Here is an 18,289-nt window from a genome sequence, read left to right as displayed (position 1 = left end):
TTAGAAAATACATTTTATAAATAATATATTATAAATGGTAACCCCCACCCACCCCCATAAACTAATTCTGCGTACGCTACTGGTTTTAATGTTAAAACATTTTCATTTTATTATAGTTATTCTGTATTTCTATGTTACCACTTACCACAATCTGTACTAAAACAAAATTTAAAGCGATGTTGATATGGTGGATACAATATCAAGGAGTAGTGTAGGTTGTGTTTATACACGTATACCGAATATATATTATTAAATAAATAAATAATTATAAAATAAATATACGTATACACAATTCACTAAAAAGTACATAATATTAAAAAAAAAAAAAACTTAACGTTATAAAAACATAATAAAATACTACATCAGGGAAATATTCAAATATAGCGTACCTACTGGCTACTTCACTTATATCCATTTACAGAGAAGAGGACACTAAATAGTAGTCTATAGTAACACTACATGCACGGCCGGTTTACAAATATATATTACAGCTGGTCATAGGTGCCGCCAGAAAAAGGGGGGGTGCATCGTGCAAGTAGCTATACGCTAATTTTTAAATAATTCTTATTAACGTAATAATAATAATAATAATAATAATAGTTAAATACGTAATATAATATAATGTAGATAATTATACAAAATAAAATAGTTTCAATACCATTCAATTTTCTTAATTTAATTTAATATTTTGTAAAGCCAGGGGGTGCAAGTGCACCCTCTTGCGGCGCCCATGCAGCTAGTAGATGACATAATATTATAGTATTATAGTCATAACTCATAATCGATGAAATTAAACTATTATATGTATCGAAAAAGACGTATACCATCTTAAATGAGTATCTAACAAAGTAACAAATGTATCAATGTATATCTAACATGATTAAAACAACTGAACGCTTTATTGGTTTTTTTATACAGCCAACAAGCAATTAACATATTTTCTGCACCAGCAAAAAATAATATTAAATATTTAAAACTAAAAAAACCAATTTTCCGTCAAACTAGTAATCCTGTAATCGAGGTGAATATATTATGTATAGGTACATTTAAATTTGTAATTAATGATTAAAATTAGTATTAGAATTTATTTGTATTTATTTATACCTTTATTATGCACATATTATTCATAGATACATAATATATTAATAAACATATGTATGTTTAATATATATTATATATACATAAACAACGAAAAATTAAGATATAGTTTTAAAGATAAGTCTGTAGGTCTAATATAATTTTTATACTACCAACCCAAGACCAGTATTACAACTCGTTAACTCGACGACCATGATTTCAAATATATACTATATTTAATACAGTGACCATGAAAATTGAAGAGGAGAAATAAAATAAAATAAACTTTTACATATTACTATATCTATATGTTGATAAATGATAAGCATAATATTATGTTACCTAGCTGTGTTCCATGTGTATAACATAAATCATTATATAATATAATATAATATAATATAGGTTATACTGGTTATAAGACTATTTATAGGAAGAATCAAAAATCACTCAAAATTAATAATATACATAGTGGTATACATAGTTACAGGTAAATTCACGAGTTAATTTAAGTACCTAACTTTGAGGGTGGGGATAGCTATATTTCAGACCTAGTAAATAATAAGTAAAAATTTTCTTGTTTTTATCTGGATAAAATTGCATGATAAATTATATAGCAGTTATCTTAAAGCGTAGTATATCATCTAATAACTAAAACACAATACCTATTATAAATTTGTATATTTATAGGTATACCAGGAATGAACCGAAGCCCTCAATCGGGAGTGTAAGTCTCCCGCTTCCTCAAACACACGGCATGCAAGAATACTTACAGTTGGTCGGCAGTTTAAACTTGATCAATTTGTTCGACATTTCAAAATCTAATCAGTGATTTAAAAAACTATCCTCCCCTGGTCCACTATAATTTATTTAAAATTTTCCATGGAAATATTTGTATACCAAATAGCCAATAGTGTATTGGTGTCATATAAAATCGTAAATATATGTTAATTTCATATAAATATATGTTCAAGCGTATATCATAATGCAACTGCAGTTTATTATTATAACCAGTTGCGTAGACATGATTTCTGAAAGGGGGGATCGAAAAAAAGCTAAATGGGAGGGGGCAATTGAAAAATCCCCTGCTCTCCCAAAACTTTTTACTTTGATAGTAAAATATAAGAACAAATGATGAAAATGAAATTTGAATGAATATAATTTGAATTGATTCAAAATTCACATTAAACACAATATGGTAGATTATTCACTCCAATACTCCATAAAGTCAAAATGTCTATATTATAAAATGCTACATCATTAAATGTATAAATAAAATAAATAATAATTAAATTAACAAATCTAGTTTTCTATTTTTTTTTTTTTTTTTGCTAGTTAGTTTAAAACTTCTGCTGTAATTAAATATTTCTATAAACTGGCATAAGTGTTAGGCCATTTAGCCATTCCTATAACAAATACTTTTTCACACATTTTCATCAATCCCGTGAGTGTCTCTTTTAGATAAATAAATGGTAGCTACGTAGTACGTACTATGTACTAGTGTACTACGTATACGCGGTGAACTAAACCCATAGCGATAATGATCTCATCAGTTATTTCTCATAATGTAATAACAACGATAATATCTGATAACATTTTAAACGCAGGCTCACAGTGGAAGCATAGCCCTTTTAGTGGAGCATACATACATATTATTATACATAAAGTATTGTCTTTATAAATAATAAGATATGCTATAATAAAGTATAAACATAGTCGTTATTGAATATTTCGACTAAATAAACATTACTTTGCTACAAATAAAATAAAATAAAATTATAATGGTATTTAGTATTAAGAAAATTTTCATAATTCAATAGCTCGATAGATCATAATATCACAAAATATTGCATTTTAGTGCATACTGCATAATGTAAGCAAAAACAAAAAAAAAATAAAAATCCAATGGGGATCTGACCCACACGTCCCCTCTTGTATACGCTCCTGATTATAACTACGAGTAGTACGAGTCAATAGCTCGATTACTTATAATTCTACCTTTATAACATAACGTCCATATAATACTAAACAGTATCATCATATAACATATATCCATATGCTATTGAATGTACTTACCTAATTGTTCAAGTTATATTGTATACCTTATTCAATATAATTATCATTATATTACACCATCTATTCTATACTTATTATATCTAATATATCTATTATTGGATAACCGCTCCCAATTTTGAAACATAGTCTATATAGAATAGGTATTATACTATTATATAATAATAGTTAAATTCCTACCTTTAATTTATTTGTCTAACATATTTTTACTCAATAACGTCTTATACATTGTATTACCTACTCATTATTTATTTATTTCGATCTTTTTAGTCATTCACATTAAAAACATGTTATTATGGTATGTGATCTAAATTTAATCAATGTTGTTGTAAAGATTACAGTTGCAATACATCGGTTATATTTTAATATCTCGGCTTTCAAATAAATGATTAACTCATTCTAATAGCTACTATAAATATCACACTTAAAAGCGAAAATGCAACATTAACTTAATATTATAAAATAAATATACTATATACCTATAGTTATTCCAAAAGTCTCCTATCACCCAATTATTTATTTCAAGTCTAGGTCAAATCAATATTAGTAAATTATCATTATTACCTACATTTAATTAATTTAAATATGTTTTTTAATAGTCAATAATAATCTATAAAAGAAAATTTTTATTTGATAGCTTACATTAAAAAAAATTATGGGTACATATTTATTAATTAATTATGATTTATTATATGGTAAAATACTAAAATGCATGAATGACAATTATTGTATATATTCTTCACACAACGACACAGTGCAATAAAATACATATCTATCATTAAATCATTTTATCAATATAATGATATGAGTAATATAACCTATATAATAAGTTGACCTAACCTACCAATATACGAACCTTACTTTCTGATACATTGTGTAAACACTAAACACTATACGCCATTTGGCATTTATATTTTATAGTTTATACACGTAAATTTTTATTGTATAATTTTATCGATTGCAACAAATAATAATTAACAGTTGTTTAATATATTAAATAGGTACTATCTTGTCGGCTATTTATTATAATATAAACTTTATTTATTGAAATAATTAACCTACAAGCACGTGCCACGTGGTCATGTATCTATGTAAAATTATTATAATAAGAAACTGTATTTACTGTAATAAGAGACGACTATTAATCATTATTAGGGCTAGGATTTCAATGACCTCAAAAACCTAAAAATGACCTTAAAAAATGCCCAAAAGATAAAAAATGATTTTAAAATATTATAAAAATGCATTATAATTATTAATTAATATTTCGGTACAAAATTATTTAAATTATAATATTATAAAAAAATAGCAAAAAAAAAAAAAATGTTAATTTAGGATTTTTTTGATATGAATACTAAAGTTTGAAGTTTGGACTTATCATGCAATGGCCAACTTGAAATTTTCTGAAATAAACAACAAAAAATACTATAAAATAAAAAATATATACGTATATTTTTTTTATTCTGAAAATTACGTAAATTAATATATTTATTAATTAAAATATTACCTAGATTTCAAAAAAGTATAAAAAATGCCCGTAAAATTAAAAAAAATGACCTTAAATCTATAAAAGTACAAACAATGCAAAAAAAAGCAAAATAAAAACTATATATTTGGACTCGTATATGACCAAATCACATTTTGTGCTTAAAAAGCTATGTCTTGTAAATCCTAAAAAAAAATGCAAAATCCTATACTATCCTAGCTCTAATTATTATACAAGATCCTGTTGGATGTCAGTGATGTCACTATTTTTGAGTAAATTATATTTTTTTAACAAATAAATGAAAACAAGAAGACTGGTAAATAATAATAACTATAAAAAAAACATAATAGCGATTTTTTCTCGTAAAATGCACTATTCTGCTGACATTTTAGGAATGTGATTTTTTCTTTATATCTATCTCGTGATCAAATTGCTTTTGTACTTATTATAATATACACTGTACATTTCTGTAATTAATACACTTAGAACAATATAACGCCAACAAAATCTGAACCAAAATTTATGATGGAAAACTTATGATATCAATAATACTTCACGAAGACCACGATAATAGATTTAAAAATCATAGTTAAACTTTTAAGTTTTAAGTAATTTTCTTAATATATTAGCTTTTTATGTTAGTAATAGTTATAGTTATAATACTTTTGTAGTACTACATAACGTCTATAACCGTTTAGTACACCTACTAACTTACTCAAATTATAGGAATAACGAGACAGTGACAAATTCCTAACAAAAAATAATGATGAACTTTTTGTAAAATGTGAACATTTTTAAGCTATAGAAATTACATATTACAGCGTTGGCTGTCAGATTTGTTATTTATTTACATATTGTTGATAATAGATGTTATTTTTGAACTTTAAATGTGTTATACTGCAAAGTCCATTAAGTCCAGTTATAATTAGTACGGGCGTAATTATAGACACTATGCAGTTAACTTAATTCTAATTATTTATTATCTAACTGGTCATATTCCATATTTATCATCATTATATTGACTGAAAAATACAAAATAGAAAAAAGAAAATTATTACCTGTGCTCGTACCATAGACGTATAATATATATATATTATTATCTATGACTGTGGCACGATCAATCGACGTTATCACTGATTAAATATTTTTCTTTATCAAATTTTCTTCTCAAGGATGTCAACAGACAATAGACATAAATAGATAATAAAGAAAAAAATCCACAACCGGAAATCCATCAGCTCACAAACAATACAAATAATACCTTTACCATATTTTTATGACACAATATATCACACTGATATACTACGAAATAGTATTCCGTGCATTGTACATCCGTAGCATTCAATTTTCGTACGTCTTGACTGTTTTTAAATAATATTAAGTTGTCTTTAAGTTATATACTGTCTCGAGCAATATTTCTATTGCGGGCTCAAATATCCCGCAGTCTGTATTTTTGCAAGTTGTAACTTGCCTACGTCGTTGATCATGCTGTTTATTTACAATAATTGGAGAGGAACTTACTAGTTACTTGTTTTCAGTATTATTATTATTATTATTATTGTTGTTGTTGTTTTCGTGTGTGAACCGTGAGTGCGCTTCGTTCGTGACCGAGGACCGCGTCTGCGACGACGCACTAACGACATATCATCATCGCACTTGCATTGTGACGGCCGCCGCTCGGGGTTAATCAGAACTGCGCGGGCACTGACGCACTGCAATTTCAACAACCATTGGGGTCTTGTGCTTCGATTTTTGTCTGTGAAACATTTCTTTCAGAGGAACGCAATAGGGCAGACTCTCGGAATACATACTCTATTGATCGTCCGGACGGCGTAATTTTTGTTGTTGCGTGATCTGTCTGAATGGAAATTTGAAGATCAAAAATCGGTACGATGACGACCAACCCTCTGAAACGACAACGCGAACCCGACGACGAGAACGTTGTCGCCGCTGCCGACTCATCCGCCGAAACCGCTACTACCACAATCCTGGACTTGCCGACCGAATTGATTGAGTATATTTGCTGTTGCGACTCATTGAAATTGATTGACGTCTTTAACCTTGCTGTTTCACATTCCAAACTCAACAATTGCTTGTTCCATGAACGAAACTCTTGCCTCTGGAAATCCAAATTCATACAAAAGTATATTATATTATAATATCTAGTTGTGTGTTGTATATTTTTTTATTTACTAATAATGGATATTTTATTCATGTTAGGTACGGTCCCTTAGACAATGATGAATATGAAGTTGTTATTGATGAACAAAATACTTGGAAGGATGAGATCATGTTGCGTATGAGTTTGGATAAAGCTGTACCTGCTGAAATTGTACAGATGCCATGCCGGTACATGAAGTTTAAAAATGTACCATATCATATGTATCCATTTAGTCAATATTTGAACTCAGAAAATGAAGGGCATAGATATTATATTCTATCAGCCATTGCAGCTTACTACAAACAACTTCAGAGTAACGAATGGTATTTTTGTGGTTCAGAGTAAAATAGAACAATTTTTGACTTAACAACATTTATTTTTGTCACTTTCAGTCGTAATGAAAATTATGATTTATTGTACATGGCACATCAATTTCTCATTTACTCATGCCAAGTCTATTTTGGTTACAAGTTAAGTCATTTCTTAAGTTTACCACCAGCAGAACAAATTGTTGAACGAGGATTTTACTTACTTGGACGTTGGTGGTGTCCTACCGTTAACATACCATATCGCGATATAAGTAAGTATACTAACAAAAAACAATTATAATATATTTGTAATAGATGATAAATTTATTGTTTTACTTTTATTTTTCGCAGACAAAAGTTTGAACAAAATAGCTATTGATGTGTGCAATCGCATTCGTTCAGCTAACTCAGCTCATCCACTATTTGAGTTTGAAGACTGTTTGAAACAAGTGGTTGAACGTGGAAAATTCAATCTTGATCATGATTTATTTGATGAAACCAGCACAATGTTTATACTTGACAACATAAGACAAATCATATTTTCTGAAGATCAACTGGTTTGTTATTGTAACCATGACTTAAATTGCTTTTTGTTGCAGCAGGTATATTTTCATCTCAATGATTTCATTATTTATAATTAATAATAGTACAATTAATTCAACTTAGGTTATTGATCGGAGAAAAGGTTCTGTATTTTTGTTGTGTGTGATATTTGAATCAGTTGCTAGACGATTAGGAGTAAAGGTTCGTTTAACTGCAACATCTGTTCACAATTTTGTATCTTGGTCTTCTTCATGGCCGGGAAACAAACGCAAAAATCCTACATGCTACTTGGTAGATATTGCTGGTGGTGGTATCATGCGTAAAGCTACAGTTTGTCCAGTCTCAAGAAAATTGCCTGAACATTATAATGGAAATTCTATACTTGATGTAAGTATTAATTCATAATTTATAAAAAAATATATTAGAATTCAAAAACTTAATACTCAAACTTGTAAAGTCATAATAACTAACATTCAATTTTATCAATGTGTTACCTTTTTTATCAATTCTATGTAAATATTCATTGTATAAACAAACTGCTTTAGTACAATTGGAATTGTTTACACATATACATAAAATAGTTAATAATTTATATATATATATTATATAGATAATTTTAAGATATTAAGTTATTTGTATATTATTATATATATTTTTTAATACTCAATCTCCTAGCTAAGTATTTTTTTAAAGTGTTAGCTAATAATTCATTAACCCTAAAGAACATTTTTAAATCTATCTTTACTTTATTCAAGTTAAGGAGGCCAACACATACAGGGACATGATATTACTACATGGTTGGTGTACAAATAGTGTGACTCGGTAGGGAGTAACAAACGGATGTTGCCTTATGAAAACTGGTTATCGCAAAGTATTATTTTTAACTTGAATAGAGTATAGAAACTATTTATTAACAATTAAAGCTGTTTTTTGTAAAGTGTGGCAGCTTTAACATTTAAGTAAAGATGGATTCTTGAACTTAGAAATTTAAACTGTTCAAAATTAGAAAAAAAATTTAATTATGAATTTGAATTTTTCAAAAATTCAAGTAGTTTGAGTAAAATCACTTGAAATATTTAAGTTAAGTATAAAAAGTTCATTGAAAATAATATATGCTTTATTCCAATAAAAATTTTAAAGTGTAATTCAAGTTTGAAAAATTATGATTTATTCTTGCTTTTTTGTATTTGACTTCTAAAGCAATTACTTATATAATTGGATGCAATAATTTACTTTCCAATTGCAGTAGCCCTATTCTCTGTACTTAAAACCATCTATAAATGTAAGTTTTAAATAAAATAAGGAAGTGAGTGAATCAAATCAATGTATAAGACCGTTACTATGAACTTCCATGTTTATTACTGATAATTCTTTTATCAGGGCTGTTTCAGGGGCTGAATGAACAGTACCTTCTATCTATGATAACTAGTGATCGCATTTCTCATTTATAAAAAAAAATTACATTTTAGGATTTTAATAAATGTATTTTAAGTATTAAGTATTTAAATAATATGTTCATAGGCAAAATTGGGAAGAGTAGTTGAAGGAGCTTAGCCCCTCTAAAAATTGTATTAAATTCTTCATTAATTATGTAATCTACATAATATAGTTAACGTTTTTTAAAGAAATAATTTTTTTAAATTTAAACAATAATTCATTATTTGTGTATTTTCTATAGTAAATATTAGATCCACACACAGACCCAGAACATAGTACCTATAAGTTTTATCATGGTTAACTACATTAAGCCATGAATTAAATAATAGCATTACAAATAACATTTCAATTTGTCTAATGTAATTTTAATACTGGCTTTGGTTTTTACAACAGCCTCAATCATTACATTAAATACTTGTATTTCTATTCCTAATTTTGTTTATCATAAGTCATGGTGGTATTTCTTATTGTTTTATGAATTAATAATTTGTTTATAAGTTAAACACAACCTGCTACTGAAAGATCTTTTAAACTTTAGTTTTGTGATATCATACAATTTTGTTATAATTTATAAATTATAATATTTTCTTACCAATGTTAGTCCTGCAACATGTTGAACAACAAAAAAATTTTAAAATTGGCTTTGAACTTCTATGAATCAAGATAGATTTACTAATTTATCAACAATTTATACTGAACAGGATTTGTTGAATGAATAAATCATCCAATAAACTAATCTTGAATAAATTTACAATTTTGAATAAACGGTTATAATTATAAAATATATTTAAGTGCCTAAATATTTTTTTTTTTTAAATATTTTTCATTTTAGTAATAAACGTAGTATAATATTATAAATATATATTAAATGTAGGAAAATGAGTAAGAAAAAAAATATTATGTTAAATAATATTACAAAAATTATCATATTTTATTCATTTATTGGTATTTGAACAAAGAGTATAAAAGACAGCCTATGAGCCTATTTTATTTAAAAATGTAAAGCCCTTTCAAGTTAAAAATTGAAAATACGCTATGAATATGTTAATACTATTTTTTAATCTTGAGTTGATACCGGTTAAGTTCTGGGTTTTGTAAATACTGTTTTGGATATATCAGAATTTATACAAACTTAGACATTTTATACATAAAGTTTTAAAGTACTTAAATAAGTATTAGTTTGAATAGTAAATTAGATAATTAAAAATAAGAATAAGTTTAGATGTACCATGCATTTTCAAATTATAAATTTTAATTTCACAAGTAATATAATCTAATGTAGAATATAACTTTTTTTAGAATTGTACTTATATTTTCTTTAGAAATATTATTTAAAACATCTCAAAAACTGTTAATTAAAATTATCTTAAGCTAAAATATTTATGATATTTTTATAAATCTATTTATTTTGTCTTTAATTTATTTAACATAATTTTAAATCCAATTATATAATGCACATAGTTTAAAATTATTTCATCCAATTTAGCCCAAATGAAGTAATATACACAAAATACCAGCGTCAGATTGGGAAGAAATTACTTATCGAGCTGTGCAACTAAACCGGCCCAAGTTCCTTAACAATTTTTTTTTAAGTCTATACAAATTTTATTAGTACATAACACAATTTAATTTACCGAACCTTATTGTAAATACAAACACTACTACTACTTTCTCTTTCTCTAATTTTAAATCAAACATTTAAACACTAGGTATTATAATTATGAACAACATGAGTAAAATTGTAATAGGTAGTTTATTTTATTATTATTGTACGACAGTAGCGTCGCTATTTCTTTGTAGACCTGGGACAGAAATAATTTGAGAGGCCCCCAGACAATGATCAATCATAAACAACTGTTTTAAAAATAAAATCAAAGAAGAAATTAAATACAATTTATGAGCCATGAAACTATGAAAGGGGCAAGTATTTAGGTAAATTTTTAAAAAGATAAAATAATACCTAATAAGCTAAGAAAAGTTATAATAATACCAATTAATATTTAATTTTTATAATTAAATTATATGTTTTCAATAGGTACTATAATTTAAAACAACTATCATTATATTTCACAGAACTTTTTAATTTACTAAGCAGACCATAAAAATAAAATAAAAATACAGGACACTCGTGTTTTGATGCAACTGATAACGCCAATAAATATTTTTTTCTCTTTTGTAATATGTTGTTTATGTCTAAACGTCTTATCATGTTTTATAGAAAATACCGATTGACATATTGTACAAAATATTTTTTGAACCTCATAAGTATCTTTTAAAAAGGGAAAATCTGATTATAAATTTGGAATGAGTCTTTGAATTTTGAGAACAAATTATTATCAAATAGGCCCAAATCTTTCAAATTTTTAGAGGCCCACCAGGTTTTGCCTGGTAGCCCGCTGACTCAATCCAGACTTGCAAATGCCTATTTTTCACTGCCCACTTAACTACCTATTAAATTTCCAAATACTATGTTATTATATGAAAACAAATTAATTATAAAGGTGTTACAAAAAAATAAATTAAATTTTTTTTAAATTTTTTTTAGTTGTTTTGGACATTTAGTAAAACTGTGGAGCAACTCACTATTGAAAATATGGCTACATATAAATATGTATTGGATTTCCAAAAACTCTTAAAACCTGATGATTCTGAAGTTGAATTTAAATGTCAAAAATTTCATCAGTATTATGACTATTGTCGTTGTCCCTTGCTCAGAAATCCATCTAATCCCTATGTGAGTATTTTTCTATTTTGAAATATCTTGCATTTAAATCATAAGTATCAAATAGTTATCTAGTAGACATTTTTGATTTCTCAAATCATTATTATTTTACTATTTCCAGGCTCCAAACCATGTAGATGAGAAGAACATAATGTACACAGATGTAAGTCATAAAACTTATTATATTTGATAATTAAAATATTTAACATAAAACTTTTTTTAATTATCAGTGGGAAGAAATTTTTCCCTTAGTACCTAAAAAGCGTGGTGAGATTCATGATCCAAAATATTCAATTGGCATGATGATTGATACCATTGCAATGGGTAATAGCTCTTGTTCAAGTATAGTGACTAAACGTGGTGTTGTTGTTGGCTGGACAAGAGTTCCCAGTAATAACCCATTTCCAAATCCAACTGTGTACCATGTGCTCATCAGACCTGATCATTATTTCAGTACAGCTAAATATCAAAACCCTGTTATCAAAGCGATATGGGAAGGCAGATATGGTATGTTAGAATTTTTATTGATTTAGCTGAAAAGGTTTTATCAAATCAAATTTTTTGTCTTTTCTTATTCTTTTTTTATTTTATCACTTTTGCATGACAATATTTTCTGAAAGGGCATATTGAAAAAAAATAAAAAGAATTTTTTCTATGATTTAAGGCAAGGTGTGTTAAGTTTTCACCAAATTTACAAATATATACCATGTAAGACTTCTATATTAATAAAAAACAATATTACATAATTGATCGATTGAAGCCATATTCACATATTAGGTCCAATTGTTTTTGTTTTATTTTCGTTAAGTGAAAAAAGCAATAAAAAAAAAAGATTCATGATATAATTCAGAGGCCCATTTACTAGATAATTAGTGAGACAGAAAGGAACATGGAAGAAAATGTTAATTTATGGGTTGTATAACAGTGTACAAAGAGACTTTAAACTTTTTTGGGAATATGAGAGAGGAGAATCACACAGGAGATGAAGTTTGAAAAATAAAAATATGTTACAGAAATAGCAAAGTTAAGCTAAAGGTTGGTTAACATTATTATGGAATGATGCATAATATTGGGTAGTAGGACACGGAATATTGAATTTCACCATTAAGCATTATACGGTTTATAGTATATCTTAACCATATTAAACGATACTAATGATAATTAATAATATTCATTATTCAGAAACTTTTGATTCATTGTAAACTATTATAGCATTAGAATATAACTAATAGAATCTAAAAAATTGTTTCTACATTGCTTATTAATATAATTTTATGCTTGGCTACTGAAAGTTATGATACAAGTATGTTAATGTGACAAATATAATTTTTATATTTTTCCAATAACTTATCTACTGTAAATAATAATGTTATGAACCGAATTCAATTTGTATAATTATTTAATAATCTTTTTATAATCTCATTTTAAATGAGTTTATTTTCTGTTTAAAACTATTTTTGTTTCATGCTATGTCGCAATTAAGTATAAATTATACACATTATCATTAGATATAATTTTGGAATTATCACAAAAATGTTTTTACAGAAAAATTGCAAAGACAACTGAAACCATACGATTACAATTTCAAGAACATTGGCAAGTTTTTCACTCATTACAGTCATGAGTTGTGCGCTTTTGTGCCCATTAATGATTTGGCACAACTTTATCCTGATGATCTATCGTACACTATCAGTAAATCATTGAACATTGACTGCAAGATTAAACAGTTCACAGGTCCACATGTTGTTCCTAAGTATTAATGTTTTTTTTTTTTTTATGTATAAATAATTTATTTTGTTTTGTTGTTCTCATTCAAACAAAACCTAAATTATAAATTTTAAATATATACCTAGCTATTAGTAAATAAAAACCTTTTTTGGTGGAGAAATGTTATAGGACTGTAATATGCACTACAACCTTGTTTGTCATTCACATACTATTTATTCTCTATTATCGGTGTTGCTTTACTGTGTAAACTTAACGCATGAAAATGACAACAATATCCTACCCCAGTCCTGAAGACTTATAATTTATAAGTAATAAATGTTTTATTTTATCCTAACTGAAAATTATGACTAATTTATTTAATTTTTAACAAATAAATATTATGCATTTCAACATAGAGGTTGACCACATTAAGAGGACGCCATACCCACATGTAATCAATTTTATGCTGTTAGCTTTAATATTAGTCAATTTACCTATCATCAAACTTAAAGGTAATAATATTATCTAGGGCATCTCATAGCCTTTTATTGAAATCTTAATTTTTAAGAGAGTTATAGTTATGTTAAATATTAATGCTCATAACTCGCTTAAAAATTAAAATATCAATAAAAACCTATGAAATGCCCCAGATAATATTATTATTTATTACCTTTAAGTTTGATAATAGATAAATTAACTCTAATATTTTAAAGCTAACAGCTTAAAATTGATTCTGCTGAACGCAAATTTGGTATGTCTTACGTTTGTAAGACAGAGACAATACATATAGGTATGACGTCCTCTTAAGAGTACAATATTCGCTGCTATAAAACACGGTTTAGAAAATAAATCTGAATGAATATTTAACAAAACATACACTGAAAATCACCTCGAAAACTTTCTTTTATTGACATTTATCATATTTGAATGATTATAATTTATAAAAATGATCATTACAACATTTACTTGTCAAATAATATGATATTCTGGTTATTTTAAAGGTAAATAAAATTATGGAAATTATTTAACAAAATTTCGAAAAAAAAAAACAACATAATAATAAAGCTTCAAATAAATCTTAATATAACATAATATAATATGCATATCTGTTTTCTTTTTTTTACACATCTCAAAGAGTTTGAATGTTCCACCTGTATTCCTAAAAAATAATTGTTGCTTTGTTTAAACGATTAATACTTAAAGAAATCCAAAATTTTATAGGTTTACAACTATTAGTTAATGTACAAATCATTATAAAGTTCTTATAATAACAACTAAACTAGAAAAATGTATAGTTTATAAATATATATTAAATACATAAAAAATTTAAGAACTAAATAATCGAATGATAATATAATAAAAAAACGTTTTATAAACCACCAAAAACCAAATTATGTTTTCATATAATTTAAAAACAGCTTGAGTAAAATTGGTATTGGTAACAGATCAATTTTAACCTTTAAAAGTTTGCTCAACTCATTATCTTTGCGTTCACTGAGAAAGCGATATAATACCAAATCTCTAGCAGCTTCACTCTCAGAATCGCTTTCATGGCTACTATCTTCACCATCAAATAAAGAGTTATAGATTCCACCAAAATTACGATTTCTTGTGCTGTTATCATCATTATCCTCAGTTGATATCCAACTTTCAGAATCATCGTCGTCATCATCATCGGACGATGAATCGCTAGACATAGTATCCCATAAGTCACTAGTGCTATTGGTAGATTGGCTGTTATTGTGATTTTTGACTGTAGAAGATGTGTTCATTCTCATTCTTTTTGAGTTTTTTGGTCTACCTGGCAATGTTCTATTTTGTTTAGAACATCCAGCTTCTGATGATTTCCTTTTAGTATCTAATTTAACTTTCTTATGTAAACATTTATCACGTTGTTCACTTGTATTTTTTTCTTCATTGTCATCATCATCATCATCATCATCATCATCATCATCACTGTTGTTATCACCATCATTATCTTCTCTGTTAGCTTCAGTCTCTGATGTTGAACCTACATCTGATATAGCCTCATCTAAACCAGCAAACGTATCTACAATATTCCGTAAACTAACCATTCCTTCTTCAGTGGCACCATATTGTAAGCGGACAAATTGACCCAAAGGATCATCAGTATTAAAAAATTTTTGATCATAACTTTTATCTGGCTTACACTTGGTTCGCATTTGTAAATCGGGGAAACTTTCATTCAGACTATTTCGTATAGATGCACGTATGTTTGATCTGCATAATTCTTGTAAACTTAATGGTTCAACAGAAGCTAGAAAACAACAAAAGTTATAATTAATTTATTTTAAATTAATAATATATTAACTTACGAAATTTTGCAACTTTTAAAATATCACATTTTTCTGGCACAACAAGATCTGTAAATGATACTTCTAAAACATCAATTGTTTTCCATGAATATTCACCTGTCCTTATTATTTTCACAAGGAACCCTTCCAATGGCATAACTAATACACCACCAATCTAAATATAGACAAGAAAAGTTTGTTTAATTTTATCACTAAAGTTTTACTTTTGAATAAAAATAATACTTTAATAAGAGCTTTCATAAATGAAGATTCTGCTGGTGGTACTCCAGCTCCACAATAAACTCGATCATAGTAACCCACTGACAACAACTCGCATGCATTTCCTATACAATAATATTTTCAAAATATTCAGTTTAATTTGATATTGACTTATAAATTAATAATAATAAATTATATAATTAAATAAAAAGAACATATTATATGCTACATTTTTGGTAAAAAGTAGTTGAATCTACTGTATTACATATAGAAAAACTATCACTAAAATCAAAACTAAAAGAGAATGCAACCTGACAACAGGTTGAAATTACAGCTACCTAGTATGCTATATTGAGAAGACCTTAACTATGTACAGCAGAACTCGCCCATTTTTTAAAATTTGTAAACACATATCAAATACTACAAATACTTTCAAGAGACAATTATTTAATTTTTTTAAACAATTGATCAAATCTACTTTTATGTGGTTTGATTTATTTATAAGTAGGTACTTATACAATTAATATGAATAAAATATATTATACCTTCAATGAATATTGGTTCACAAAATTCAAAATAATCAATTGCAGCGGCATTTTGTTTAAATTCTTCCAACTTTGTATATGCAATATCTATTAGAGAATTATGAATTTCAATTCCATGATTAACTCCATTAACACCTATAAAATTTAAGAGACAATTTTAACTATAGAGTATAAATGGATAAGTAGTACAATAAATAAATATTATCATCACACTTACCCAATAGAAGACCAGCTAGAGTACTAAAGTACCCTACTCCAGAACCAATGTTTAAAAACTTATGACCTTTGTGCAAATCCAAACATTCTAAAACAGTAGCATAAACACTCGGTGCAGATAAATGAATTTTATCATATTGCCAAGCAGTGTCTCTATAGGCATTTTGTTTATTATCACTCGTATAATATAAGCCACGGTCGACAGATCTGAACGCTTTTTCAACATTAATTGTGTGTATATACTCTCTCTTAATTAATGTATTAATAAGCTCATCATTGCTGTTGTCATTGCGATTTGAACTTATGAATTGACCCATCTTGGTTGATTGTCAAACAAATAATATGTGTTGTAATCAACTGAAAGCCAAAAAACAAATTCAAGTTAACACTAGGTAGTGAAAAATTTAAAAAATTTGAAATTCGAAAACATAAATATGAAATATGTAATTTTCTGACATGCTTTACAATCCGCAAAAATGTAAGAAGCCGTGGACAAAGAGAAGTTTAATGTGAGCACAATTAACATCATATTGCTATTTTTTGTTACAAGTCTAAGTAAAAACTATTGACAAGTAGGTACACGACAGAACATGTTCACTATGCGATCAGACCACATAGACCGTATAATAATAAACATATTTTTACAAATCTACATACATATACATCATTTGAAATTACCAGTTTTCACGTACCAAGAACCGTCTATGAAATCTTACAAGACGCGTAAACGAAACGATATAAAAATTAAGCGACAACACTACCAGCCACGCCAATAATAATATAAATGAAGTAATACTTATTCTATAATAATAATTATTCTAATCATATCATGTTAAAACTATTAATAGCGAGATTTACTACCTTTTATATTTATAGTACGACGTCGTAGCGATATCGATAGTGTTACCGTAGTAGTAGTCGTTACATATTATTGATATATTTCATTGTCGTTAGATGATGAATACAAATCTTTTTCACACCATAACATTAATAATATAAAATAAAATAAACAGAACGGACTACTTTCAACTCTTACCGATTAAAAATCGAAGGTAGGACAATTCAATAATGTAATATATATAAAGAAATAAAACAGTCTTATTATACACACAATTACTAGTAATATGCATTTACTATTGACACATTATGTCAGTGAACGCCAAACGGTAGTTGTTGAGTATGACTACTACGACTATTCAGACTATTGACTAGTATGAGACAAGACCAAACAGTCGGCGCAGCATATGCAGCTGATCGATGACATGTCGTAGAAAAACGGCCGATAAACAGAAACAGACCTACATTCTACAAAACAGAAGAAATTGTATCGCCCTATCACAAGACTCCTTTACCAAAACAGTAAACACTAAACACATCCCCACATATTGTCAAGTTGGTCACCGGGAAATCCGCTATGCGGACACGACTGTATAATAACTTACTACGAGCATTGCACTGAACCAAAATATAAATATTATTGTAT

At 27.1% G+C, this 18,289-nt stretch overlaps 2 protein-coding genes across 4 annotated transcripts; one reads left to right on the top strand and one right to left on the bottom strand.

The window, feature by feature from the left end:
- Positions 1–5,856: 5,856 nt before the first annotated feature.
- Positions 5,857–13,883, top strand: LOC113548862. The gene is made up of 9 exons (XM_026949950.1): positions 5,857–6,776; positions 6,854–7,117; positions 7,187–7,374; positions 7,454–7,704; positions 7,769–8,032; positions 11,628–11,816; positions 11,926–11,967; positions 12,035–12,311; positions 13,350–13,883. The coding sequence occupies exons 1-9, from the start codon at positions 6,526–6,528 to the stop codon at positions 13,562–13,564; spliced, it is 1,941 nt and encodes a 646-aa protein (XP_026805751.1). The 5' UTR covers positions 5,857–6,525; the 3' UTR covers positions 13,565–13,883.
- A 662-nt stretch (positions 13,884–14,545) lies between these two features.
- On the bottom strand, positions 14,546–18,224 carry LOC113560323 (protein-L-isoaspartate O-methyltransferase domain-containing protein 1-like). 3 transcript variants are annotated; one of them, XM_026966110.1, is made up of 6 exons: positions 17,843–18,224; positions 16,808–17,163; positions 16,591–16,725; positions 16,070–16,170; positions 15,848–16,001; positions 14,546–15,789 (listed from the first exon to the last, which is right to left on the bottom strand). In XM_026966110.1, the coding sequence occupies exons 2-6, from the start codon at positions 17,121–17,123 to the stop codon at positions 14,903–14,905; spliced, it is 1,593 nt and encodes a 530-aa protein (XP_026821911.1). In that variant the 5' UTR covers positions 17,124–17,163; positions 17,843–18,224; the 3' UTR covers positions 14,546–14,902. The 3 variants fall into 3 exon arrangements, with proteins under 3 accessions (XP_026821911.1, XP_026821912.1, XP_026821910.1); XM_026966111.1 differs by lacking the exon at positions 17,843–18,224 and adding an exon at positions 17,464–17,589; XM_026966109.1 differs by having other exon boundaries at positions 14,547–15,789; positions 17,668–18,223.
- Positions 18,225–18,289: the final 65 nt, after the last annotated feature.

Source organism: Rhopalosiphum maidis, chromosome 4 (genome assembly GCF_003676215.2).
Source record: "Rhopalosiphum maidis isolate BTI-1 chromosome 4, ASM367621v3, whole genome shotgun sequence".
In the NCBI taxonomy this organism is placed as follows: Eukaryota; Metazoa; Arthropoda; class Insecta; order Hemiptera; family Aphididae; genus Rhopalosiphum; species Rhopalosiphum maidis.
This window is presented reverse-complemented; position numbering and strand designations above follow the sequence as displayed.

Excerpts from the sequence above, each read along its gene's own strand:
- LOC113548862 (XM_026949950.1), top strand. The coding sequence starts at position 6,526 with ATGACGACCAACCCTCTGAAACGACAACGCGAACCCGACGACGAGAAC. Across the intron at positions 7,705-7,768 it reads ATTGCTTTTTGTTGCAGCAG|GTTATTGATCGGAGAAAAGG; the intron begins GTATATTTTCAT and ends AATTCAACTTAG. Across the intron at positions 11,968-12,034 it reads AGAACATAATGTACACAGAT|TGGGAAGAAATTTTTCCCTT; the intron begins GTAAGTCATAAA and ends TTTAATTATCAG.
- LOC113560323 (XM_026966110.1), bottom strand. The coding sequence starts at position 17,123 with ATGGGTCAATTCATAAGTTCAAATCGCAATGACAACAGCAATGATGAG. Across the intron at positions 16,726-16,807 it reads TCTAGCTGGTCTTCTATTGG|GTGTTAATGGAGTTAATCAT; the intron begins GTAAGTGTGATG and ends TAAATTTTATAG. Across the intron at positions 15,790-15,847 it reads TTTAAAAGTTGCAAAATTTC|CTTCTGTTGAACCATTAAGT; the intron begins GTAAGTTAATAT and ends GTTGTTTTCTAG.